Source organism: Orcinus orca, chromosome 7 (assembly GCF_937001465.1).
Source record: "Orcinus orca chromosome 7, mOrcOrc1.1, whole genome shotgun sequence".
Lineage (NCBI taxonomy): Eukaryota > Metazoa > Chordata > Mammalia > Artiodactyla > Delphinidae > Orcinus > Orcinus orca.
In genome coordinates, this window is record NC_064565.1 from 16,962,698 (window position 1) to 16,990,388 (window position 27,691).

Consider the following 27,691-nt stretch of genomic DNA (forward strand, 5'->3'; position numbering starts at 1 on the left):
TTAATAGGATGACTAAACCAAACCATACCTCTTCCAATAAGGGAAATATACATCTGAGTACAATACAACAGAGGCCCTTTAAACTCCCCAAAACGGATTTTAAGGGTGCTCTGAGGTTACTCGTGTTAAGTCCCTAGGTGAGAGTTAAGAGTTGGCACTCAGCCAGCATTGTAAAAGTGCTGTATACCCATGAAAAGGTGGGCTTGGGGAGAAAAACCTTTGAAGACATCAAACTGACATGATCTCTCTCTTGACTTGGTCCCAGGCAAAGGAAAACCAGCCTCCCCTAATTTGTAACTAAACTCTCTTCTCACACAAGTTGTGCTTTCAGTTTTTGTTATCTGTGGTATCTGGGAACCCCCAAACTGATGAATAAGTGGTCTGCGTTTACAGCCTCCACGGGAAAGACAGTGAACTTCTACAGAGGAGGCCACTGTCAAATCTGGTTTCTCAAGGTCCCCAGAGATTAAACTCTGGCAAATACGAGCTCATAGTCCAAAGTTACATCCATGGTGAGTGAGAAACAGCTGAGAGAAAGATACAAACATAACTAATCCTTCAGGACTTGAGGGTCTTTTATGTAATATGAAATTGCTATATTTAAATGTTTAAAGGAAATAAGAAACTTGTGTTTTTAGCAGCATGTAGAGTTTAGTAGTCTGAGTGATCCTCCCAATTGAGAGCAGATCACCCCTCTGGAATAAACGTAGGAAAGCCACTCACCTGCAGACTTAAGCAAAAGCAGAAACCCTAGGAAGTGAGGGCCAGAGCTGGTTTGCATCCTGAGGTTTTGGGCTGAATCCTGGAGACCTGGGGCATTTGCTCAGGACGTGGAGTGACAGGAAGTCACTGCGTCCTCACTGGTGAACAAGAGGTTGACTCTACTGAAGAGAAGAGGACAAGAGGGAGTCTGCCCATTTTAATCTTAAGTACTGGGTGGAGCAGGGAACGTCATCTTCCCTGAGAAGTTGCAGCCATAAATTGGGCCTTCGTGCAGCTTTCTGGTCAGAATTCATGCTACCTTTGTGGTCTGAGAAACCCAAGCAGATAAATCATGTTGAAGTGGCTGTGGATTGCTTGTATCCACAGGACGCTAGAAGAAGCAAACATAGGTCCTCATTGGAAGAACTCACCTTCACTCTAGGTCTTAAAGAATTCCCATAAAGTTCCAAGAAAATAAACCATTTTGTTGTCTTAATATTTAAAGAAATAAAAAGAAAAATTGAGAAAGACAAGCAGGGGAGTAAGGAACTATAAAGAATGACCAAGCAGGCTTTGAAAAAGAACAAATGGATCCTCTAGAAATGAAAATATAATAAGTTATTAAAATTTAAAACTCCATGGGTAAATTGAGCTGCAGAACCAATGAAACTGAAGAGTGAGCTCACGAATTCAAGGTAAGACAACATCGTCCAGAGTTATGTGCAGAAGGGACGGAGTTAGAAAACAGGATGGGGTGTTACGTCCCACGGGAAGTAGTGAAGAAATTCAACCTATCTAATTGAGTTTTAAGAAGAGAGACTGGGGGGGAGACAGTATATGAAGAGGTCGTGGTTGGGAATCTTCACGATTGTTGAAGGACACTGAACCACAGATGCAGAAAACCTGGTGCATCCCAGCCAAGACAAAAAGAAAATTCACAGTGAAACACATCATAACGAAACTGCAGAACACCAGAGATTAAAAATATATATCTATTACAAATAGCCAGAGGGAAGAAGAGACTACCCACAAAGGAAAGCCAGAGTTTAAATACAACTGGGGACCCTGGAATCAGATCGATGGAGCATATCAATGTCCATGTCCTGTTTCTGACTTTCTGCAATAGTTTTGTAAGATGTTACCATTGAACGAAACTGGGTAAAGAGCACATAGGATCTCTGTGTATTATATCTTACAGTCAAATCTGAGTCTACAATTATCTCAGAATAAAAAGTTTAAGAAAGGGGTCTAGAAGTTGTGCTTTTAATATTAATATTTTAATCTGTAAGACTGTTACCTTAGAGATAGCAAAGCATATCTTGAGAAAAATTAAGACAAAAGGAGGAAACAAAGGAAGGTAAAAGGAAAATGAGAAATCAAGACAAAAAAAGCGTGCTTATAAGTGGTAAGAACAAGCTCAAATGAACTGAACTTTCCAGTTAAAATAGAAAGATTATTAGACTTAAACTTTTAAAAAAGATCTAGCAATATGATACTTAAAGAGATTAAGCCTTTAAGGCTACAGATAGAGTAAAAGACAAAGGATGAGAAATTCATAGTAAAAGAAAGCTGTTGAAGGTTTATTAATAACAGACCCAAAAAAGGCAAAAAGAGGACTTCTATGTAATAAAAGAGTCAATAAGTCACTAAGGTGCAATAGACCTAAATTTTTATGGATCTAATAAAAACAGCCTCAAGATATACAAAAAAGTATTTGCAAATTAATATTCATAGTGGGTGGTATATAAAAATACAAATTTTGAATAACTAATACATTAACATAGTTCCAAACTCAGAAAATATAAAGAGGTATGCAGTTTCCCCTCATCTTTGTCTTTCATTTATCTAGTTATCACCTCTTTCCTTCAACCTCAGTATGTTACTGCTTTTAGTTTCATTTTTATCCATAGTTTCTTTGCATAAAAAGTAATATAGGGAATTCCCTGGTGGTCCAGTGGTTAGGACTCCACGCTTTCACTGCCAGGGGCCTGGGTTCAATCGCTGGTCAGGGAACTAAGATTCCACAAGCCGCGTGGCGCAGCAGGAAGAAAACAAACAAAAAAAAGAAAGAATATGAAAATCATACTTTTCCCTTTTTTAAAACATAAAAGATAGCATATTTACATACACTATTCTGCATCTTCATTATTTTCACTTAATTATAGCTTAAGATTCTTCCATGTTAGGTTGCAGAACCTCTTCACTCATTAATACTGCTGTACATTCCCCTGTGTGGATTAACTTGAACCAACCAAACCCATATTGATAGACATTTGGATTGTTTTCAGAGTTTTGCTGTTACAAACAGTGCTGCCATGAATTACCTTTTATATACATCATTCTGCATGGACACAAGAATATTGGGAGGCTAAATTACCCAAAGTGGAATTGTTGGATTAAAAAGTGCACGCATTTGTAATTGTGATAGACATTGCCAAATAACCCTCTATAGGGACTGTATTAATTTTAACTCCCACAAAGAATGAATGAGAGTGCCTGTTTGCCTACCTGCCAGAAGGTTAGCAAATTTTTAAGATTTTTGCCAATCTTGTCGGTGATAAATAGCATTCTTAATGTCGTTTTAATATTTTTTTCTTACTGGGGGGCTGCACACTGTTTCATACATTTAGGGGCCATTTCTATTTCAGTTAAATATCTATTCCTAGCCTTTGACCATTCTTTATTGGGATGTGACAGTGTGGAAGCTGGCTTGAACCAGTTCATCAGATTCCAGTTGTTAGATTTTCAGGAATTTTATAAGCTGGTTTACATTATATCAATGGCCTCAAAGAGGCCACGGTGGGAATATTTACACCAGGGAATTGCAAAGCACCACAAGTCAGCAGAACACTCCCCCAACCACCCCACCCCCCACAGTTCCCCTCTAATTGCTAAACATTTACCAGCACACTTGCTGTTGAACTTATTATTGATACCTAGGAATCTTTTATGTGATAAGGAAATTAGCACCTTATGACATGAGTTGCAAATAATTTTCCCCCATTTGTCATTTTCTCGAATTTGCTCATAGTTTTCTTCCTGCCATCCTGAGATTTAAAAAAAAAAAAATTAGTCAAATTTATCAGTCTTTTCTAATGGCTTTTAATTTTGTTATAGTGAGAATGGACTTTCCACTACAAGTTACCATGGAATTCTCCCATGTTTTCTTTCAGAACTTTTTTTTTTTGGCCGCACTACACGGCATGTTGGATCTTAGTTCCCCAACCAGGGATTGAACCCGTCCTCCCTGCAGTGGAAGCGCGGAGTCCTAACCTCTGGACCGCCAGGGAAGTTCCCTAAAACCTTGATGGTTTCATATTTGACATTTTAATCTTAGGTCCATTTGCTGCTTTTCTTGGTGTAAAGTGTGAAGTATGGATCCAACTTATTTTTCCAAAGCAGAACATTAACAAATGAGATCCTATAATCCACTTTTTCAAAAGCAACATATTATGTTGAACTACATATTAATCCTTGTGGAATGAAGCAAAAGCAGTGCTTAGAGGGAAGTTCCTAGCCCTAAGTTTATATTAGAGGAGAGACTGAATTAGTCTGTTTCCAGTGTGTTAGTGAAAGAACAGAATAAACCCAAAGAAAAGGAGGGAGGAAGTAGCAAAGATATGAGTAAAAGTTAATGAAGTAGGAATTAAACATTCGTTTTAGAGGATTAAGAAATACAAAATGTGATTCGTTGAAAATACTAATAAAATAGGCAAACTTTTGGAAAGATCAGTTTGAGAATTGGCAGTGATAAAGCAGGTATAAGTGTGGGTCAGTAGAGCTTTAAAGGGTAGTAGAAAACTATGACAATTTTATGTTAACAATTTTAAAGCAAATTGGACGAACTTCTAGGGAAAAAAACCTGTTTCTTCAAGAAGAAGAAAAAAACCCAAGTAGTTTTAAGACTACTCATTAAATAATTTGAATCAGTACCTAAAACTCCATCCCCCCACCAAAAGCTAATTACTTAATTAAAATAGAAAAGATATCCAAAATCCCTACCATGCTCAGACGGCTATACATGCAAGTTGTGAAGCATGGGACAGTTCCCGTCTTACATAAACTCAGAGACCAGGAAGAGAGAAAGCTTCCCTCCCTGGTTTCATGTAGCTGTTGTGACCTTGGTACCAGAATCAGATGAGGTACAATACAGACATTCTGTGTATGTGACTGCGTGAGTCATGACAGCGGAGGTTTGATACTTTCAAACCTTATAGATGCAGCTCAGTACGTTTAGGAGAATAATCCTCTTTATCTCAGAAGATGGAAGCAAAGCACTAAAACATTCCAGAAACATTTTTGATAAATTCTTAGCAATTAGGAATGAGTTTTCTTCACTTGTTGAAGTATAGTTTGTGAAATTCCAGAATTACTTTTTTACATGTGGCTCAAGATAGCAAAGCCTACCTCGTGCTTCTCTTGAGCATTGTGCTGTGTGTCCAAGACAGCAGATGAAGTGATCAAGGGTAGGGTTTGAAGGGAGAAAACTGAAGTCTTATTTGCAGGTGGTTTTCTGTTTAGAGAACACCACATAATCTACATGTAAATTGGTAGGATTAATAAAAGTTTAGCAAGGTCCCTAGAGTTAAGTCGGGGCTTCCCTGGTGGTGCAGTGGTTGAGAGTCTGCCTGCTGATGCAGGGGACACGGGTTCGTGCCCCGGTCCGGGGGGATCCCACGTGCCGCGGAGCGACTGGGTCCGTGGGCCATGGCCACTGAGCCTGCGCGTCCGGAGCCTGTGCGGGAGAGGCCACAGCAGTGAGAGACCTGCGTACCACCAAAAAAAAAAAAAAATATATATATATATATAAACAGTCATATTCTTATTTGTCAGCAAGTTAGACAATATAATTAAGTCAACTGTATTGTGTATAATAAAAATAAGGCACCTTTGAATAAGTCTATAAAAATTGAATAAAACTTTTGGAAGAATTATAGTCTTTATTGAAAGACACTGAAGAAGGTAAAAAAGAGAAAATGCTAATGAATGGAAAGATCAATATCATAGGGCTGCCCCCCCCTCCGCCCCCAGCTTAACCCCAAATTCCACATTGCCAGTCAGAATTTCAACACGTCTTTTTATTACATCTTCACGTGCGCATATGCAAGAGAGCAGAGGGCTTTAGGGAAAAGTGGCTTGATTTGCCCTACCAATTAGGAAGGTAGTTTTGAAAAGCTACTCGCAACAGTGTATGTTGCACAGGATGGACACATGGACTAATGGGGCAGACACCACAGTGGAGAAAACGGACCCTTGCATGTATACAAGTACTTGTAAGTGACAAAGATGGCTTTGTAGGTTAGTTAAGAAAGGGGTTAAGTAAATTTGTTTGGACCTTCGTTAGTCACACAGAAGAAGTAAAACGGGTCTCTCCTTTACGTCCTACAAAAAATCACTTCCGTAACTGAGCTCACAGATAAAATGTTGAGCCAAACAGTAAGTTTTGGAAAAATATATACCCTATGATACGATTAAAAACATTAAAAAAATATAAAATAATGCCATCTATTTCTTGGTTATGCAACTATGTATATTAAAAACATAAAGAAATGCTAGGGAATGATGACCAGCGGGGGGTTGGGGGGAGGTGGAGGACACAGGGACATAGCAAAGAAGATTTTTTTATTTTCTTAGCTGAGAGGGTTTGGATGATCACTTAAAAACTCCTAAGAAATTAGACTCAGTTGTTTTTTTCACGTTCAGTTTTCTTGGTGACTTCCTTAGCAGAGTAAAATGCCCTAGCCAGGCACAGGCATCTGAACCTGTGGTGGGACCTTGGACAAATTAAGTAACCCCCTTGCTTCTCTGTTTCCTCATGTGTAAAGTGGGAATAATTACTTATATGTTGGTGTGAGGATTTTTGTTTTTTAATTTTATTTATTTATTTATTTTATTTTTGGCTGCTTTGGGTCTTTGTTGCTGCACGCGGGCTTTTTCTAGTTGTGGTGAGCGGGGGCTACTCTTCGTTGCAGTGCACAGGCTTCTCATTGCAGTGGCTGCTCTTGTTGCGGAGCACGGGCTCTAGGCGCACAGGCTTCGGTAGTTGTAGCACGCAGGCTCAGTAGTTGTGGTGCACGGGCTTAGTTGCTCCGCGGCATGTGGGATCTTCCTGGACCAGGGCTCGAACCCGTGTCCCCTACATTGGCAGGCGGATTCTTAACCACTGTGCCACCAGGGAAGCCCGGTGTGAGGATTTTGAGTGCACACATATATAGCTCATAGTATCCTATATGATATAGCTCCTAATTTTAGTCTGGATTCTAGAACTTGTAGGTCTTTCATTCAACTGCTAATAAAAGTCATTGATTCTTTCTAGTTTTCTTTCTTCCTTTTTTTTTTTTTTCAATTAAGTGCAGTGCTTTCTTTTATTGCTCTTTACCTTCCTTTCTTGAACCTTTTCAAGCCTTAGGATTTGTTTTTCCGTATTGCCTTTCTGCAAACTTTCTCAGTTGATGAGGTAGATGTGCTTTTGAACAGTGTAAGAAGCCGGTGGGAGTTCAAATTGCTTTGTGTTTTCCCTATCAGATTGCTCTTCCGATTGAATTATGGAAATGGGGGCATTTGTGCCCCTTTGAAAACAAAGAAGCCCTGTATTTTAAAAAGTTTAATTCCTTATCATTCTAGTCTTACCATCAGTGATTTTGTATTTATGAATCCATTTTTATTTTTATGGTTTCATGCTTTAATAATTGGAGTTAACACATTGCTTTACTTAATAATGGCAAATATTCTTCATAAATGCCTATGACATTGCATTATTTTTAGGTCACTTCTCTAGGTATTCCTAATATTGATTCTTTCTATAAACTTCATCTTTTTGCAGCCTAGAAACTTGCTGGCATACATGCTTTAAAATAGAAGTTTAATGCTACACAGCAAGACACATTTATTCTCCAGGGTGATCTAACTTTTGCTGATTGCTGAGTTAAGAAGGTTTCTTTGTTTTATTTTGCATTTACTCTTTTTTTTTTTTTTTTCCTGTAGTAGTTTTCTGAAGATGACAGCTAATATTCTTTCCTGCTTTTGGAAATTCGACAGACATGTCGGCAATGAACAGGAGAGAGAATTTAATCTGGAAAAAAAATTGTGGAAAAAAACCCTCAAGTGACTATCACCTCCCCATCTGAAAATAGAATATGCTAAAACAATTGAAAGCAAAGCACCTGATGGGTTCCTGAGTCCCTCTGAGGAGTTTCTGACGTGTCTGTAGAATTTGTGTGTGCACACAGGGACGCGTGTCAGGACCACACGTGGGAGACCAGCTCCCCTGGCGGTGGCTCAGCCCGTGCCCCTTGCCTGAGGAGTGGTCGCGCGTACTGGAAACATTATGGAAGCACTGTTTTTGCCGTGTCCTCCAGGTCGGATCCGCACGCGACGGCAGAGCTCTGGGAGCGCCACCAACGTCACCTCCACGCCTTCCGACAGTCGGGGCCGCAGCCGCGCCAAAGTGGTCTCACAGTCCCAGCGTAAGAAGTATATTTTATGCTCTCTGCTCTCTTAGTTTTATCCAACAGCCATTCTGCAGCTGAAAATTTATAGTATTTTCATCGACTTAATGGAAAAACACATTTCTGTGGCTCTAAGACACTGTGAATAATCTTGATGTTTGTTGGATGCTTACAAGACGGGGTATTCCAGTGTACCTGTGTCCCCTTTCCAGGTGATTTACACTTTGTGTCCCTAGGCAGGAAACATTGAAATGCAGTTTCCCTCCCCTCAAGCCTCCCAAGGTGAATCGTACTTGGGCTGGGACCCATTTTGCTGTTGATGAGGGATCCTGATGTCATTCAAGAGCAGCTCCGGGGGGAGATGACTTCATGCTGAGGTCTCTTCCCAGCGGCAATAAGTAAATCCATTCGAAGCTGCCCCCCCCATCACCCGCTGCGCTAACATGCCACTCTGCTCCTTTCCTCCTGCCAGTGTGGGCTCTCGCTTCGCTCGGCTGCCCTCGCTCGCTTCCATTGCTGCTTCTCTGTATGTGTTGAGTCACCTGATTTGTTAACATCAGCCATGAAAGCAGCCGTGGGCGGGATGAGTGTGTTCTGATCTCTCTTAGGATTCAGGCCTGGTGTCTCACTTCCCGGCTTCCCGGTCTGTGCACTAGGAGTGGGGCGGGAGGTCAGGGCCCTCCTGGGCAGGCGACCATGGTGGAGGTGCTTGTCAGCTGCCGGAGTCGGCCTCCTTCGTGGCCCCAGGAGCTGTCTGGCTTGTGTAGAGAGCGGCTAGTCTGAGGCCAAACCTTAGTTAGCTTCTGTCGTAGGTGTTTAGAATGCCTTCCTCAGCTCCTCCTGAGCTTAGATGCTTTCCCCATGTCCCTTTGATAACTAGAGTCCTCATGTTAAAAGAAGCTTATGTCCTTTCTGAAAAGAAAGTGCAAGGTCAGACATACTGCTGTGAGACGACAGCACCCAGGCTTGTTTGTCTGACGCAGAAGCCCATGCTTTTAGTGTATTACACCATACCACACAGCATAGGTTGTGCAGGTGTAGTCCAGAAGCTTCTGCCTGGGGAGTAGTGTCCAGGCCCTGGTTATTCTGGTGAACCCTGGTGATACCTGGAGTCACAGATAGATATAATACTCTGGTCATGACCTCATAAATATGAGTCGGGTCTTATCGCAAAAAAAATTTTTCTTGGCCAAAAATGTTCGAGACTCAGAATATGTCAATACGTTGAAATTGAGTTGAATAAAAAAATTGTATAGGGTTGTATAGGCTGTATAGGGTTGTTTCCTTTCTTGGAGAGTGAGGGCTGAACAGTATTTTCCATTTCTTTATGTCTGCTGTTCATTGGCATTGGCCTCTGCAAGGGTCCCTGCCCCTAGCTGGATCCTCTGCTTAAGAGGTGGTGGAAATAAAGTTCTTCTGTAGCGGGGGATGATAGAGCTTTAATTTTTCAGTCATAAAAATACTGCACTTTGCCTTGGGGATCCACTTGAAAAGCTCACCAGTTTTATTTTACTCACCAAATTCCACTCAAGGGAAAGAGACAACACCAGCAAACGACCAAGCCTGGACCTTAAACTTATATATATAAATCAAATATTCTTTTTTTTTTTTTACATCTTTATTGGAGTATAATTGCTTTACAATGGTGTGTTAGTTTCTGCTTTATAACAAAGTGAATCAGTTATACATATGTTCCCATATCTCTTCCCTCTTGCATCTCCCTCCCTCCCTCCCACCCTCCAAATATTCTTTTAAAAATTATTTTAATAGGTAGATAGGAGCACATCTAGATATTTTACGAATGTAGCTATACTAGCATTCATAGTTCTGGTTTAAGAGTAAGTAGATTTCGTTAATATTAAATTTAGGACAGTTAACAGTTGGCATCTTTTGAATAGTTGAGGACTTAAATATGTGAGGATTAATGTTTAAATGTTGGAGAATTTGGCATAAGACATTCAGATGAAACTACCTAGTAGTGGTTTCTTCCACTTGGTTGATGTCTCTGGAGCACCTCCTGTGTGGTGAGCACCGTGTGCAGGGGTAGAGATACACAGATGGTAAGATGCAGTCACTTCTGCCAGGCTGCTCAGAGCCAGAGGGCAGGTGCCCCCAAAGGGCCCGGCATCTTCTCTGCATCTCGTCCGCCTGGCACTCTGCCTGGCGCATGGTAGGTTCATAAGTGTTTCATGAGCAGATGTGAAATAAATGCTAATACAGTATGATGTGTATAAAGTAAAAATAAGTACGAAAATAGGCTAGGAGGAACAAGACCTAGAAAAACAGCCCTTTTGCTAATGTGTTTGTGAACAAAGACATTTGTGCTGTGTTGCATGCTGACCTTCTGTATTGTGTTATTGTCTTTTAATCCACTTTTTGCCTGTCCTTTGGTCTGCTCTCATAATCAAGGATCCAGATCTGCTAATCCTGCTGGTGGTAAGCCATTTCTCTTCTTGCTTTTTTTTTGTGTTTTGCATTCTCCCTCACCCCATGTTCCTTGCACAATATTAATTTCTCTCTTTATTATGAGCTTAGTTAATCTTGCTGCATTTTTTCTGTATGTTCAAATTCTAGAGTTTGAAATGGATTTCTTTTCTCCTTTCATACAGCTTAATCGTTTATTTGTGTGCTCAGATTTTATGGGCAAAATTAATAGATCCTGAGACATGTTCTTCATGGGAACATGTAGTGATAATTTTATAATGAATTTCACTTAAACTGTAGTTAAATCATTATAAAGTACGAATTTTCGTAAGTAGTCACCTGAGTGATTTATTTGAATGATGGAGGGTGTGTGTGTGTGTGTGTGTGTGTGTGTGTGTTTAATTTCCAGGTAAGTGTTATTTTGAAGGTTTTTCCCTCTGGATCATTCTATTCTGCTACATGATAACAAATACTTGATATTTGCGAATTTTATTGCCTTCTCTGCTTAAGGAGATGATCTAAGTTAATGACTGCCATTTGAGTGTATTGGTACGATCCTTAAAATTTTGCTGCCTTCTTTAAGAAAGAATTTTGTTTTACAAGAAATGGTTATATAGGTATGTAGTCACTTAGCCATTTATAAAAATAACTAACCATATTATGATTTTAATTTCTAATTTTATTGCATTCACATCAGGGAATGTTTTCTATATAATTTCTACCTTTGTAAAAGGTTATTGAGATTTCCTTTGAGGAAATTCCTGTGTGGAAATGTGAAAGGAATGTGTATTCTGTTTGTTGGACTATGCACTGTGTGTATATGCGGGAGGTGTGTTTATACATATCTGTATAGTTTTGACTGCATGCTCTGCCAGTTTCTGAGTAGTGTATTAATCTTTCATTAGTATTAGTCTTTCTGAGAGGTATATTAATAATTACGGCCTTTTCAATCTCTCTCTGTATTTTTATCGTTTTTGTGTTTTCTATCTCAAAGCTATGTTACGTGGAGCATAAAGTTTCATGATTATTATATCTTTAAGGATAATTATTCTTTAATCAATATGAAACATCCTTTTTTCTCTTTTAATGCTGGTTTTTATTCTGTTTTGTTGTTTTGTTATATGTATGTTGTTTGTCTCTTATAAACAACATACAGTTGAGTTTCATTTCAGTTTTTTTAAACCAATCCAGGAATCTGTCTTTTAATAGTTGAATTTAATCCAGCCACATTTATTATGATTACTGATATGTTTGAGCTTATTCTTATCATTTTATCTTGTGATTTCTGTTTACCATATTTCTGCCTCCTTTTCCATTTGTTAGATTAATGGAGTCTTCCTTTAGCGTTTAAGAAATTTCTGTTATATTTCTACTCTTTCAGCCATTTTTTAACATACCAACTCCTACAGAAACCAAACCAGTTAATAAATAAAACGGCTTTGTGATTATTTGTAGAAATTTGCTGTGTAACTGAGAGGCTTTTTGTACTCAACCTGAGCCTGCTCTTTTGAATCAGAAATTTTGCAGTCATTTCTGTAGAACTCCATCTCTAATTCTCCTGGGTATAAATACTCTTTTATGAAAATTTGATGTTCCTTTATGCTCCTTAGTTTTTGAAAAATTAGTGATGTTACCAGCTAGAAAGCTATTTTTATATAAAATTCTCTTGATATTTGATCCAAACTCATGTGTAAACTGACTTCTGAAATTACTGTAATTTATTTCTTGATTTACATCCATTATTCAATTTTGTTTCGCTTCATTTTCAGCTGGCAGCCGATCAAGTTCCCCAGGGAAATTGTTGGGAAGTGGTTATAGTGGCCTTGCTGGGGGTTCCTCGAGAGGCCCACCTGCGACACCCTCTTCAGAAAAACGAAGCAAGATTCCCAGGAGTCAGGGATGTAGCCGAGAAACAAGTCCAAACCGCATAGGATTAGGTGAGAATTCTCAAAGATCTTGAAACACCATTCCCAACCTGGTCATAATTTTGATTATAATCTAATGACTTTGTCTCCTGTGGGAAATAGCTGTTTTTGAACCGAGGATGTCACTTTGCCTGTGTTAAAAAGACATTTCAGTTTGTGCTTTTTACAGATGATAGCAGGTTCAGTTTTCAGTTAGGACTAACAAATATGTGGGGTTTACCTTCACACTGATGGGAAAGAACTACACCATTGTGGGCTTCTGTGGGTTAGAGTCATTTTGCAAAACATTAACCTGGGGGAATGGGCAGGCTTCTTTGCTGCAAAATTTCCTGCACAGGAGCACTGTTGCTTTTTCCATTTGTCTTCCACTGATTAGCAATAAATAGCCATTAACCTATATAAATATTCAGAAGCAATTTGTAGCGTCCACATTTATTTTGATTTTGCTCTTCTCTAACCCAATTGGTGAAAATTATCATCACAGAATATGTGTAGCTGTTACTTTTGACATAATGTTGTTCAAACATAAAAACCAAGAAGAGGAAAACTAGGTATATATAGTGTTTATTTTTGTGTTGTAGTGTTTAGTTTCTTTGTAGTAGGATTTTATATGAATGACTCTCAGCAGCTTAACAGTCTTTCACTCTATTAAAATCTAATTTGTATGCTCCCTTTTTAGTAAAACGGTTAGAAGTCTTGTGATCTACTGTGAAAAATCTGTGTTCATACTCTTATAGTCTCACCTGCTTTCTAAGGGTAAAAACCTACTAATGTGAAATCAGAATACTGTATTCTTTTGTCCTGTTGGCTTACCTTTGTCATTTATTCATTTATCTCCTCAATAACTTTTATTGAATACTGGAACGTTTACTGTGATGTGCTAGGCACATGTTGTTAGATCTTATGATTAGAAGATAAATGCAGTAGATTTAGCTTCTGACTTCAAAGAGCTTGTGGTCTTAGAGGTGAAAATGTAAGACAGTATGACAGATACCCTGGCAGCTGCTCTGGGACCGTAGAACAGGAATGTCTGCCCCAGTCCTCCTAGGTTTCCTGCCAGGGGAGCCTTCCCAGAATCGGCCCTGTTTCGATGAGGTGTATAAGGTGGCACCAGGCGGGGTGGGGAGATGAGGCAGAGAGGAGCCTGTGCAGAAGCGGTCAGACGAGAGGGAGCGTTGTGCGCCCTGGGACCACTAGTGGTTTATCTGACGATAGCCGAGGATGTTTGTCAGAGTGGGTGGGAGATGGGGGCAGAGGGACTGGTAGGGTCCAGCTCACGAATGTCCTTGAAGACTCCCTGAACTTCGAGAAGGCGGTGGGGAGCAGGTATTTAAGAAGTAGAATCGAAAGGATTTGGTTTGACCAACATTTCCGAAGCAAGTGAGAAATGTAATCAAGCCGTGGTTTTGTTAAAATGCTGCGTGATGCTGACCTTCTGTGGGCTTTATGGAACATGGTCCCTGAGCTGACCAGTTATTTGCATCCAGTAATAGCAAGTAATGTGGATACAACCAGAGAAAATATCATGACTGCAATATCTACTGATAAATTTCAGATTTGTTGTTGTCACATACGTGTATTTGGATCTGGTTTTGTTTGGAAAACACATTTGATTTCAAACCTAGGCTTGAGGTTTCAGCTGTCCTTTTCCCACAATTAGTTAAGTTTATAGGATGTTTCTTGGTGATCCTGACTTGTTTCATACTGCTAAAAATTCTTTTCTTTTGTTTTTGTTTCTGTTTTTGTTTTGCGGTACGCGGGCCTCTCACCACTGTGGCCTCTCCCGCTGTGGAGCACAGGCTCCAGACGCGCAGCCTCAGCGGCCATGGCTCACGGGCCCAGCCGCTCTGCGGCTTGTGGGATCCTCCCGGACCGGGGCACAAACCCGCATCCCCTGCATCGGCAGGTGGACTCTCAACCACTGCGCCACCAGGGAAGCCCCAAAAATTCTTCCCTTTTTTGGGATTTTACTTTTTAAATTTATTAAAGATGCCATTTTTACCTTCTTGAAATTGGGAAATAATCCAACCTCGATTATCTAACATGACTCTAGGACCTGGCAGTCTATGCTCTTAAGTATGAAGTTTGCACTGTGGGTAGCTGGAAAGACAGCGTTTAATAAGCCTTTGAAAGAAGTCCTATGGAACATCATCCATCAGTAAGAACTAAATAGGAGCCTGTCAACCTTCCCAAGCGTTCTTATTTGAAACATCATTTTGAAGAAAGTTGTTTCCTTGATGCTCGTTAAGGGGATTAGTTGTGGATGGAGCTTTGAGGTCATGCATACAATTCTGATGAAAGAAGATACTTTATAGACATTTTTGCACATTGTGAGAATATGCATACACAGTTATAAAATATATATGAGTAAAATACATCTTTCCACTTTTTTCCTCTAGTACTGCTTAGAGATTCCATTTTATGGGGTGTCAGATATGTTAGCATTTTTCTGTAATAGAGTGTATATTTCTTTGATCATTTAGTATATACTGGGTATATGTCTATGTGTCTAAACATTTGGTTCATTGTATAGCAACTTTAAATATAAATATTCAAAAAAAAGTAGGAGTATCTTTTAAGAATATTTTCTATAATCCCCAAACCGGTTAATAGTTTTCCTCATAGCTTGGAATTTGCCCTGAGAAATAATTCTAGTTATCTGCAAATTGTATTTGGTTCAACTACGCCTTTTTTTGTTTGAAATAATATTTCTTAACTAAATTTTCCGGTTTCACCTGTGATAAAGATGATGTCAGAGCTCTTTTTCTTTAGCATTTAAGGTTTCTTAAGCAAAACGGGATGTAATTCCTGTTGGATAACTAAGAAACAAAACCCTCCCACGCCCTTCTTTCTGAAATGTATTCCTTCATAAACTGAGCAAATGGAGGAGTGTGTGTGTAAATTGTTTCCTTCTACGTGTGACTTAGGGTAAAGTCACACGAATTGCTGACCTCTACAGCAGTCACGTTTTGGAAGTTGGCCTTTGGTTCCCTTGTTCTCCCAACTGTCTACTGAAAAGGCTATGAACACATTGGACTTTCTGCCCCTAACAGTCTGTGGATATGCATTTAAAGTGTTCTCAGATGCTTTTCTGGTTAAATGTGTTTTGAAAAAAATTGAAATTAATAATTCCTTTTAGCTCTTTGTTAGATTAGACTACTGTGTGCAAGACCAAGACATGAGAATGTCTAGGCTAGAGAGACGTTTCATGTCTTTAACTTCCGGGAGTTTTCATTGTTCTTCTTGTACTTCTGCTTTTGATAGGAATTCTGGTAGGATCCTTCCTTGAAAGACAAAAGTCAGGAGTTCCCTTAAAACGCTATAAAGGTAGAGTGTCACTCAAGGAATGAAAACCAGTCAGAGGGTTTTCCAGGCTTCCCAGCGTTCCGTGCAGGACTCCAGAACTCCCTGAGAAGCCTGCCTGCTTTTAGGAAGCTCACGCGGCAAATGTGTTTTATCATCTCTCCCTCCTCTGCCACCCCTCCTCCAAAACCTGTTCCCACACAGAACGCTCACTCTCGGTGCTCAGTACACAGGGTGATTCGGTATGTTGTGGTGTAGCTTTGACACCTAATCAATTAGTCTTTGTAAAAATCGTTTATGTGTATACTTACTTTAAATCCTCCCTGTAGGTTAGTCTTTGGAAATGGTGTTGCAAGTAAGGGGGAACTTCTTCCTCTTGTGTTTTAAATTATCCAACATTTGAACTGTTCATTTCACTGCTAAGTGTATTTGAATGAAGTTTGGGGCCAAACCATGCACAGAATTGTAAACAGAATTCTTTTTCTCCATGTTCTTACCGGCCATATGGTAAAGAAGGCGGTCAGGACAGATGGGTGAATGGACGTTCTCTGGGCCAAATACGAGGACGGTAGACCTCGTTAAGAATTATGATTGTTGTTATTTCACATGGCATCTACCTATTTCTTCTCACGTTCTTCATTGCCCTCACAAAGCAAGCTCAGCCTGGGGAGAGAGCAGAGCTTCCCCATTGTTGTAATATATCTGCTCACTTAAAGCAGGGAGTGAGAACTATGTGAAAATTCAGATGTAATCGGGCAAGAGCTATAAGAAAATGGTCAGCTAAGCATGCCCACGTGTGAAGACCTATCAGGACTGGCCTTACTGCTTTTTGATGATTGTTTTGGAGTGGCCAGTGGAATAAGACAAGGTTTTCACGTATGCCTTTCAGCAGGGACCGCAGACATACCTACGTACGTACATTATCTCACAGTACCCTTTTCATTTAAATAGTGGGGACTCTCTCTCTCTCTCACCTTCCTAACTGGAGGCTGAGATCTAGAGCGGCTGAGTGGCTGGACCAGTGAGCTAGCATGGAGCTGGAGAGGGCATTTCTACATTAGATGTGGTAGTGGCCCCCCTAAGGACTCTTTTGTAGGTTTTATGCAACTTTTCCTTTACTGACGGGATCAGTAGATACTCCCTAGTTTTTTAAGTTTAATTTAGCACCTGTTGCTTTGGCCTTCATGGTAGGAGCAGGAGGTGTTTAGAATGTTATCAAGAATTGCTGATTAAATTGTCACTACTACTCTGAGTGAAAACTCAGTGCTTCCACGTCACTATAGCAAAATGAAGGAGAGTTTAGGAATTCCTAGAGAATTCCAGATGAAGCCCCATTTTGACTGATGGCTGAGATTGCGTTCCTGGGCTTGACCTTGCCTTGCTCGCCAGCACAGACCTGATAAACCTTTGCACATCACTTAGGTACCTTTAGGGTCTCATTCACCTCTGGCACTGAGCAGAGACCACAATAGGAAGTTGGTTTGGTTTTTCACTTCCATGTTCTTCTAACTCAGGGAGTTTTATGATTCTGGTTTGTAAGACATTCTTGTTACGGTTTGGCCATATAATAAATCTACCTTTGCTCTGAAATTATAGGCTTTGCTCATTGCAATGTAGTAAGCATGGAGGTTTTTACATCAGTGAATCAAGTTTATATTTTCCAAACCTTCTGAGAAAGGCATTTCTGTCTAATCCAGAATTAGTAGATCCTCTCAAGATGGAAATATTTGTTGTTCCCATCAGCTGTCATGTAGGTGGCTACGTGCTTTCAGTTTGCAAAGTTGTTTTTGAGTATTTTGCCAGTACTGCATTTCTGTTTTCTCAAAGCAAGCTGAAAAATAAGAAAATCATGGTCTTTCATGAGGTTTATGGCCAAGTTATACTGGCCGTTAGGCTGCTCGTGGGGTTCTGTCGTCTCAGTCTCCTGTGATGTGAGAAAGTAATTGGCTGTTCTCAGGCCAGTGCATGATCTTTAACCATGACTGTTGGGACTATCAGGCCACCTGGGATGGACTCAGGTGTGAGGCTGGTGAGTGGAGGTGCTTGGGTAGGGGTGACAGACGGATCTTTTTGGATTCCATAGAAAACACCGGAATGCATGTCGAGACCAGTGAATGAGGGGTTAGCAGTCCCGATTCTTTATATCCCCACACTGATTTGCAGCACGCAGGCTCTCTAGCAGGGTCAGTCCTCATGACTTCTCTTTGTAAAGGCCAGGCTGGGGGAAGTGAACAGTCTTCCTTTTAATTAGGTAAGTTCATAGAGTTCAGTGACCAGAGCCTTTATTCTGTTTTTAATCCAAATTAAAGTATCTTTCTAAGGACCCAGTGCATATGAAAATGACTATGGCCTTTTATTATCCTCTCGGGGAGGAGTGTGCTGAAGCCATAGCAACTGATCATTTCCAGAAGACTTTGGATCTTGTATATTCTGATCCAGTTTGCTCTTTGGAGAGCTTTCTTTTCCATTTCTTACCTTTAGGTGTTATTTCACCTTCCTACTGAAATGCCCAGCTTTGCGAGGCTGTGGGCAAGTCCAGCTTTGCCCACCCCCTCCTGTTGTTGGCCCGTCAGTCAGTGAGGCCCGAGCAGGGGCAGGCGCGGGCCGTGTCGCGATTACGTGAACGGAATGTGACTGACCATATGTGAGTTTCTCTGTCTTCATTAAACTTGTTCCCCTTCTCTGAAACCCCTCATGCTGCACGCTAGCACGGAGCAGCCGTATCCCTCGACCCAGCATGAGTCAGGGGTGCAGCCGCGATGCCAGCCGTGAGAGCAGCCGCGATACGAGCCCCGCTCGGGGCTTCCCTCCGCTCGGTGAGTACCCGCCGGCCTGGCTCCTGGGGCTCCTCCCGCCCCGCCGGGCCCAGCCACCTGCCTCTGTCCCCCGCCGCTGTCCCGTGCGCCTCTCCGCTCCCGTCCTCCTCCCGAGCCTCCCTTCCTGTCCCCTCTGCATGCTCGGATTCTGGCAGTTCCCAGTTTTCACATATCAGGGGAAGAAAGCACCCATGCGCCCTGTACTGTTGTCGTTTAGGACCACTTGCTCCGGGCAAGCCCGTCTGCGAGGTCGTTGCCAGCGTGTGGCGCAGCTCAGCCAGAGACCGTTGCTGCTTAAAAGCTGAGCGCGTCCAAAGTGTCTCCGTACTCGCTGAATCTCTGCAACCTGTTTTGAATTTTACCAGGGATCGGCCCATGCGTGATTCACTTCAGAGAAGGAAAAAAAAAAAAAGTATCATCATGATAACATTTAGGAAACTAAGCATGTGCTCGGTTTGGGGGTGAGCACATTAATCGAAAAAGCAGCATGAATATTAGCTCTCCTTCTGTGAAACGAGTCACTTCAAAGCTTTCTTTAAAGCAGTCTGCAAATTGCTTTCGGATAAACGGCCTCAGTGTACAGCACAATGCAAAACCTTTATGTTCACTGTTAATTATTAAGATACTTTTCATTCTTCCTGGGCTCAACAGGCTGTTTAATGTTTGTGATCCGGTGCCACCCCAGGACAAAAAATTTACAACATTTGGTGGCCATGGTACATGGTAATATTGTACCTCTGATCACCAGTTCGGTGTCCGTTGGGGCTGCTTGTCTGACAGACGCCCCCCGTTTCAGTTTTCCTTACAGCTAGAATTTGTACTTTAACAATTTCTAGTATTCAAGAAAAACAAGACCAAAAGAGAAACATTTATGCTTTATAGAATATTGAATTTACATTTTCTATTTCGTTTTAATAGTCTTGCCTTTCTCTAAAATGGACATATACCTTTTTACCTAGTGCAAATTATTAATCCTGTAAGATGTCTATCAACACATACTTTCACACACACACAAAAAAAAGAAAAGAAAAATGTTTTGTATTCTTCAGTAATTGTGTTTCAGTTCTTGGGCGTATTAAGTGCTGTACAGCTGTGTATTTTTTCCTCATGATAAGCATGACAGGTAGAAATCACTTTATACCGGTAGGGCCTAGGCCTGAAGTTATTCTCTGGAACTGTGGACTGTAGCAGTCTGTTACTTTGACTCTAATTATGAAACGGTCTTTCAAATATAAAAATGTCACTTTGGAAGATGGATGTTACAGCAAAAGCATAAGGTTTTAATATTTGCCACTATCTCCTTCTAAGTCATACACTCCTTCCCAGTATCTTTTTTCCCCCAATTAGTATCAGTACTCAGAATCTAGACCTATTTCTTCATGACCACTGTCCCTCGTGGAGTTCTCAGAAAGAGCAGATGGACGGATGCAGGGCCCTCTAGACGATCACCTGACTTCGTGAGGAGATACCTGTGTGAGGTGTCCTACCTGATGGGCATGAGGGCCTGAGTGGGGCAGCTCACCTGGTCCCTGTCAGCTCTTCCACAGCAGTTCACAGCATTAGATCAGAATCCTCAAAAATCCAGGGCAGCAAGGATGATTTTTTTCCTGAGTGAACTGGTGGTGTTTCCTTTTAAGTTAAGGCTGTGTATCTATGCATCCTTGTTCACGATTTGACCTTCGAAATAACCTGTTCTATAAGTGAACAGTTCAGTCTGGTTCTTGATTATCTTGTCTCTTAGAGTTCAGTGTTTTTATTTCACGTGTACACTGCTGTTTTTGTTCCTGTCCATGGAAGCAGCCTTTGTGACCCAGCATGTGGTCTGTGGACCAGGCAAGGTGTGCTGGATTCTTGAGGTCCTGCTTGGACCCTGAGGAGCTGAGGGATCCAGTCTGATTTCCACTGAAGTGTTTTGGTGACAGCCCGGGTTGTGGACGTGTGTCATTGCTGCTACCACAGCTGGAGCTGTGGCTGCAGACATCTCCCCTTCTCACAAGCTCTGGCACCAGCGTGGTCTTCTGTGTGGTCAGGGCAGGAGTTCACATCATTTCAGCTCAGTTTTTAGACCATGACTTTTTTTCTTTCTTGTTGGGTTAAATCTGTTCATAAAACTCCTGTCCAGCAGGAACAGCACCAGTGCCCACATGTCCCTGGCACCATGCTGAGTGATCAGTGGGCATATAACCCTTGTGGGTCCTGTTCAGCCTCTGGGACTGGTATCGTCGTCCCTCTTGTCTCGATGACAAAACCAAGACCTGGGGAGTGGAGGCCGCTTCCCCAAGATCACACGGGTCTGACTTCAAAGCGTGGCTGTTCCCCTGCCTCACCTGAGGTGTCTTTCATTGGTTCCTCTGAAATGTACTAACTGCTTTCTGAGGCCTCTCCAGGCTCAGGTACAGAGAAAGTGCTTGGCCACGTTTCTGAGTCGGGATTTCCAGGTGTGGCAATGGCACCTGGGAATTCATGGATAAGTCCCAAAGGTTGCTGTGCCCCCTGGGGAGCCTCCTACGCCCTTCGGAGAGTGTGATGTTTCCTTCTTATTCTCATTCACTTTAATGTTCATTTCCTACCCCCTTTATAAGTCAGTGAGATTTTGTATTAGTGCCCCTTTGAATCAACTTATGTAGCCAACCTTCACTTTTTAAAAGAAGAGGACAGAAGTAATTGTTTCAGTGACTACATATTGGGTTTGAGCTTGCATTTTTCTTAAAAAGTTATTTTGGACCATTTTAATGGTATGAATACATAGTGACAGTGACAGCTTTTAGGTGAGATTAAGGCTCTAGGACTCTGCTGTCAATGAGGCTTTGATGTAAGCGGGTCCACCTTGGATTCCATTGTGGGACGTTCACTTGAGAACGTGACAGAGAACTTGTTACGTGACAGATTTGCTGTAGAATATTCTGTTGAAACAGAACCAAAGGACGACTTTATAAGGAACCTTCAGATCAGGTGTTGCTTAAACATGGTTTTCAGTTTAAACTGTCAGGATACAATACCATTGTGCTTGTACAAGAAATGAATAGTTTGCTTCAGTCTTACAAAATGTTTTGCCAGTTTCCTTATTTAGGGAAAGTGATTGTTTTGTAATACCTGTTTTAGAGCTTGCCGACTTATTATTGTGTATCTCGAGGAATTAGGGATTTTCTTTTTCTTTTGCATGCTGGTAAAAATTTGTCCCTACTGACCAGGTAACCTTTGCTGTTCAGTACCCCTTATCCCGCAGATATGCACATTTCACAAGGTGACACGAGCTTAAGTAAATAAAATTGTGTTGAAGAGTTTGGGGTTTTGCCATTTCATGACTAAGCATGTAAACGTGGGAGGATTCTGGACTCTGGCACTGCTTAGTGTCACTCTGAAACCTATGAACTCTCTGTGCTACAGTCACCGTGTTCTTTCCAAGTAATGATAGAAGCGTGGTTTTTTTTTCTTTTTTTTTCTTTTTTCTTCTTTTGAGGTAAAGAAAAAGCCACATATTATGTGGCACTCGGGTCAATAAATTCAGGTGTGGACCCAAGCCTGTATTTCATAATTGTTTCTAAAAGTTATTCTCTCCACACGAGGATGGAGTTTGGTGTATGTTTTCTCAGACTGATGAATTGATGCGATATAATATTATGAGTACTTGCTAGCAAAATAACATTTATTAACCAGCACTGCTGCTGTTAACCACCACGGTTTATTCTGTGCCTGGTAGCGTTTCAAGTGTTTGATGTATAGTCTCTCCTAATTCTCTTAACTCCCAAGAGGAGGGTACCCTTGTTGGCCCCATTTCACAGATGAGGAACTGAGACACAGAGAGGTTTAGTACTTTGCCCAGGGCCCACACAGCTAGTTGTGATCTGACCAGGACTTGCCCCCCATATGTCACGGAGCTGGTGCTCATAACCAGAGGCCTGCAAATGCCTCTCCAAGGAAGGCTGTTAAACTTATTACAGCCAACTTTCCAACAGTTAAAACAGTGAGTTCATTAATCATTGGGATATTTCTGCAGCAGAACAGCACACATGTTGACTAGGGAAAATGGAATACAGTTGTTGAGCCCCTTTCTTTTTTTTTAAATTGATTTATATTTTACCTGTGAAGCATGAAGTCTTTTATTTCTTTTTTATTGAAGTATAGTTGATGTACAACATTGTGTTAATTTCTGCTGTACAGCAAAGTGATTCAGTTATACATACGAACGTTCTTTTTCATGTTCTTTTCCATGGTGGTTTGTCACAGTATATTGAATGGAGTTCCCTGTGCTCCACAGTGGGACCTTGTTGTGTATCCATCCTGTATATGAAAGCCCCCTTTTTGTGACTTCATTCTGTGTCTGTTGAGAGAACGTTGTGTGAACTTCTTCGCTTCTGTTTCTGGTGCATGGTCGCGTGTGCATCGCATCCTGACGGGAGGCGTGACCCATCCTGCTGCCCCGCCCCCTCGGCGCGCCCCTGGCGTCCTTCCCGTGCCCAGTCTGTGGTGGCGACGGTGGCTCCCGGGGGCAGCGTGCACCCGGGGGCAGCGTGCACCCGGGGGCAGCGTGCACCCGGGGGCAGCGTGCACCCGGGGGCAGCGTGCACCCGGGGGCAGCGTGCACCCGGGGGCGGGGGCCGCTGGGTGCACAGGCAGCCCTCCTCCTGCGCCAGCGCCCCGCATGCAGCCCGGGGGTTGTTGGCCCTCGCTGTCCATTCGTACCCAACATCATCTCTTTCCGTGAGGAAACACGGCCGCGTCGGGAGCAGCCCCGCGTTCCCTCCGGTCTGTGGCCGCTGCTGTCTCAGGTTCTCGTGTGTTAACCCTGTGGGTGTTGCCGTTCCTTTTACCTGCAGCCTCTCGACGTCATTCCAGGTCCACTAGTGCTCTTGCCACGGCTGACTCTGTTGGGCAGTCAGGTGAACACGCGCTCATGCATGCCATGCCTGTCCACGCTCATTGTCACACGCTCATTGTCACATCTGGTTCCCATCAGTGTCCGCTAGCACTTGGCATGTATGCACCTCATATTTTCTTTCCCCCCACGATGTGCTTCTATTTTTTTTTTTTTTAAGTTGTTGAATGTTTATGGTCCTGTTAATAGGCCGTAGATGCTTTGTAGCCAGTTTGACGACATCATTTTTCCAGTGTTCGTATTTATGTTAAAACAAAACAAAACAAAAGGATAGGGAAGCACTTCTGCCCTCCTTTCACTCCCTCCCCCAGGAAAACAGCAGCCCCAGATAGGTGTCCTGAAGGGTCCCTCGGAGGAAGTGGGGTATGGACCTCATCCAGCAGAGGCTTCCGTCTCTCAGTCTTAACTCCCAATAAAGTGTCTGTTAATGCTAGTTACTACCATCCGGTTCTAATTACTTGGAGGTACTATTTAGTGACCAGATGTCCCAGATTATAGCAAACCTCATTTCATATGTATTGAAGGAAATGGATTGTCCTAAAGCATTTATGGAAAAACAAATCACGATTAGGATAATCAAGTCAGGCCAAAGGTAGCCTTTGCAGCCTGCAGAGCCGAAACACTCCATCTCAGCCTCATTGTAACAGTACCCCAAATGCCCTGGTTAGCCTCTGGGGCAGAAAGTGAGCATACAATAATGCATCAGTTTGCCGGATTTAACTGGCATCATTTTGATACGCTAATAATCCCTAATGACTGTAGTTTTATCAACTGAGTACAAGGCATAATCTGTTAAATCAGACTGTTGATGGTGACAACTGTGACCAATTTACTGAGTTAGTGTCTCTGTTTTTCCTCTAAATGAAGCCACCTATGCATTTTATTATGTATTCTCTGATTAGGATATTCCCCTGAAGATTATGGGCCAGACTGAGGGCACAGTCATATGTATCCATCTCGTGGAAACTGGACAGTACCAGAGAGAACGTAGAGCAGATATTGGTCTGGCGAAAACAAAAGGCTTATAAATTTTCTTAGGTCCAGACAAACATTTCCCCTTAAGATTTGAAATTCAGTTATCTACGATGTATATCAAATGATCTGCAGTCACTGTGTATGGCAAAGCTGTATGCATCTGGGAGGCACAGAATAATTGCTTTGTTCTTACAGTTTTAATTTTGTGTCTGAAAAATCAGTATTATCCCTGGAGCAAGAATTGCTGGCATGAGACCTACTTTTTTTTTTTTTTTAAGATTCTGTTTTATTTACGTTTATGCTGGGTAATTTTTAAATGGCTTATAACTGAATTACTTTCATTCTGTTACTCATAAATCCCTTACTATCTACCCTTTTTTAATGGAAAAAAAAGAGACTTGAACAAAGATCATTTATAAAACTATGTGCATAATAAATCTCAAATTTATAATGTTATTTCAGGTGATGATTTATATTCTAGAGAGAGAGAGAATTGTTTTGTGGTCTGTTTTTAGTTTATTTGGCACATTAAATCACCTTTTAATCATACACGTAATGGTGAAATTCAGTACGAGCAACAAGTGCATTAAAAAAGGGGATAGTATAACATACAATTTTTGTTTCCCTCTAAAAATTCATAACTATATAGCTTTCGATAGCAGTGTTTAAATCTTTTCCCCCTTTCTGTGGCAGTGGAAGGTATAACGTTTCGAAGCTGACAATTTTAAAAAGTTAAATAACACTTCACTTTTAGAGCTCACCAGTTTGTAGATGATGTCTTGTTACCTACCCAAAATTTTAAATATATCATTTTATAGGAAAGATCAATTATGTAAACCCGACATTAGCTTTCTTTTATTTCTTTTTTATTCTAAATGTTTCATTACTAGAATATGGCACATGCAGAGACTTTCCTTGTCCAAACAGTGTCTTATTTGTTAACAAAGAGAAAGCATTTTTAATCTTCACATTTTTCTTCCAGAGGTTTATTATACATTATAAGAGCCTTTTACCGGACTGCTTTGTCTTGAGCTGCCACAGCTATGAGCAGCAAGGCCTCACAAGGGCAGTGAGTCCCAAGCAATCTCAGCACTTCTTAAGGAAGGCTGATCAGCTTACGTAATGGGACTTTTAAAAGTTAGTCTCTTTGGACTCAGCGCTTTCACTGCCGTGGGCCAGGGTTCAATCCCTGGTTGGGGAACTAAGATCCCGCAAGCTGTGTGGCCAAAAAAAAATTAAAAAGTTAGTCTTTATTGTCCATGCTTGTTAACAGGCTTAGAATAGTTGTTTGAACTGCTGAAGTTGGAAATTGTTTTGCATTCTGTCCATTCGGTTGACACGTATAAAGATTATCATTTAAAAATCCTTTGAGGGACTCAGGAGAAATTTATATTATCTGAATGATTAATGTTTTGCAGCAAAGATACTAGCTTTTTGTGGTGAAGATTAAAGAATTTTAATAAACTGATTTTTAAATAGCCTTTGGTGACACAGGCATCATGATGAACAAATACCTAACATTAATTGAGCTTAATAACAGTTAAACAGTAGAGACACTAATGAAAATTTGCACAGAGATCAATTTAATGCATTTGTTTCAAATTTTAACTTTTTATTACACATTGCGTTAGAATTCATTGATCAAACCATGAAGCTTTCTAATCAGTTTGACCAAATGTCAGGGCCGCTAGCCTTTAGAGAGAATGCTGTATACATGAAAAGACTACCCTCATGGCCCAGCCACCTTCTATAATAATGTCCCCCCCATGTCTCAACACTTTTCAAAAATAGACTGTCATTAAAGAACCGTTTCAGTTGTCAGGATGCTTTTTGGCACGATCGTATTAAATGTGAACAGGGTGAACCTCTGCCACTGATAATAAGCAGGTCAGGTGTAGTTGAAACTACAAGTCAGGTGCAGTGAAAATTGACTAGAGATGCTTCCGTCCTCTGTCCAGTAAGTGGGACGAGGCAGGAGCCGTTGCAAAGAAGTGAAAACACGTGAATTAAAGTGACACATCTTTTGCTTTTGTTTTTTAACTAGACCGGTTTGGGCTCGGCCAGGCAGGAAGAATACCTGGCTCTGTGAATGCCATGCGGGTTCTGAGCACCAGTGCAGATCTGGAAGCTGCTGTTGCTGATGCTTTGGTAAGAGGCACGACGTGTGTGGAGTCTCTTTGAATTACTCACCTGCATTTTTCTGTCTTAACAGGAAGTAGTCTCCAAACCAGGTCACTAAATCATCTTTGACACTCTTTAAACTGTGTAAATTTATATTATTATGCTTTTCTTCTTAAACTGTGAACTCTGTACGTAAGTGAAAACTGGCCTTACAAGACACAGTAGCATCAAGTATGTCTTCTGTGCTCCGCAGTATCAGTGAAGTTGTGATGACATCAGGCTTCTCTGATGTCATTGGGCTTCTTCTTTTCCTTTTTTATCTTTTTTTTTTTTTTTCAGCATTTCCTTTATTCCCTTCTATTGCGTCTGTTGCTTTACAGGCTTTGATGGCATAGCCTAAGCATATCATTGTATAACAGTAGGTCATAGCGTTTGTGGTTTGAAAATCTTGCGTTTATTCCATTTCCCTCACTAGTTGTTCCATATGATTTTATGTTTGTTTGTTTAAATGAGTCCTTAAGTCATTATTTACGGAAACTTTCCCAGATTTTGAGGTCAACTCTGAGGATATGAAGCACACTAGTGAAGTATGTTTTTGCACTGTTACAATGTAATATCTAAAAAAGCAACGTAAAGTGATTAGAAGTCCTTAAACTTGTGGTTATAGCAAAGAATTCCTAAGTAGAATCAGCTTGTGGTCAAATGGCCTTTTAAAGATGCATTGCAGCTGGTAGTAACACAGCCTCTTGTACTTTCTGGTTTATGTGCTCAGCATTTAAAATAGACATTCTTTAGAACTTCTCGATCTCTGGTCTTGCTTGTACTGTTTTAAGACTTGTTCTCTTCTAATGAACAAAGGTAATAACCCCGCTTTCAGACCCTGAGGTTTTAAATCAAGCCCTGTTTCATCTGATCAAAACTTTATAGCATGTGGCCACAGTGATCAGACCCCTGAGGTTTTAAATCCAGCCGTGTTTCATCCGATCAAAACTTTCTAGTGTGTGGCTATAGGACCAGACCCTGAGGTTTTAAATCCAGCCGTGTTTCATCCAGTCAAAACTTTATAGCGTGTGGCCACAGTGATTCCAACTCTCATCCCTC

The 27,691-nt window shown here is 41.2% G+C and overlaps 1 protein-coding gene across 8 annotated transcripts in view; it reads left to right on the plus strand.

Annotated features, from left to right (window-relative positions):
• The window catches only part of CLASP1 (cytoplasmic linker associated protein 1), a 269,984-nt gene that overhangs the window by 172,561 nt on the left and 69,732 nt on the right, over positions 1-27,691 (plus strand). For 4 of the 8 annotated variants that reach the window (XM_049712729.1, XM_049712730.1, XM_049712734.1 and 1 more), the window contains 6 exons: positions 8,061-8,168; positions 10,560-10,586; positions 12,344-12,511; positions 18,511-18,618; positions 23,436-23,498; positions 26,514-26,617. In XM_049712729.1, the coding sequence (XP_049568686.1) occupies positions 8,061-8,168; positions 10,560-10,586; positions 12,344-12,511; positions 18,511-18,618; positions 23,436-23,498; positions 26,514-26,617 (578 nt within the window). The remainder of the gene's footprint in view (positions 1-8,060; positions 8,169-10,559; positions 10,587-12,343; positions 12,512-18,510; positions 18,619-23,435; positions 23,499-26,513; positions 26,618-27,691) is intronic. The other 4 variants (XM_049712736.1, XM_049712737.1, XM_049712731.1 and 1 more) reach the window with 3 other exon arrangements.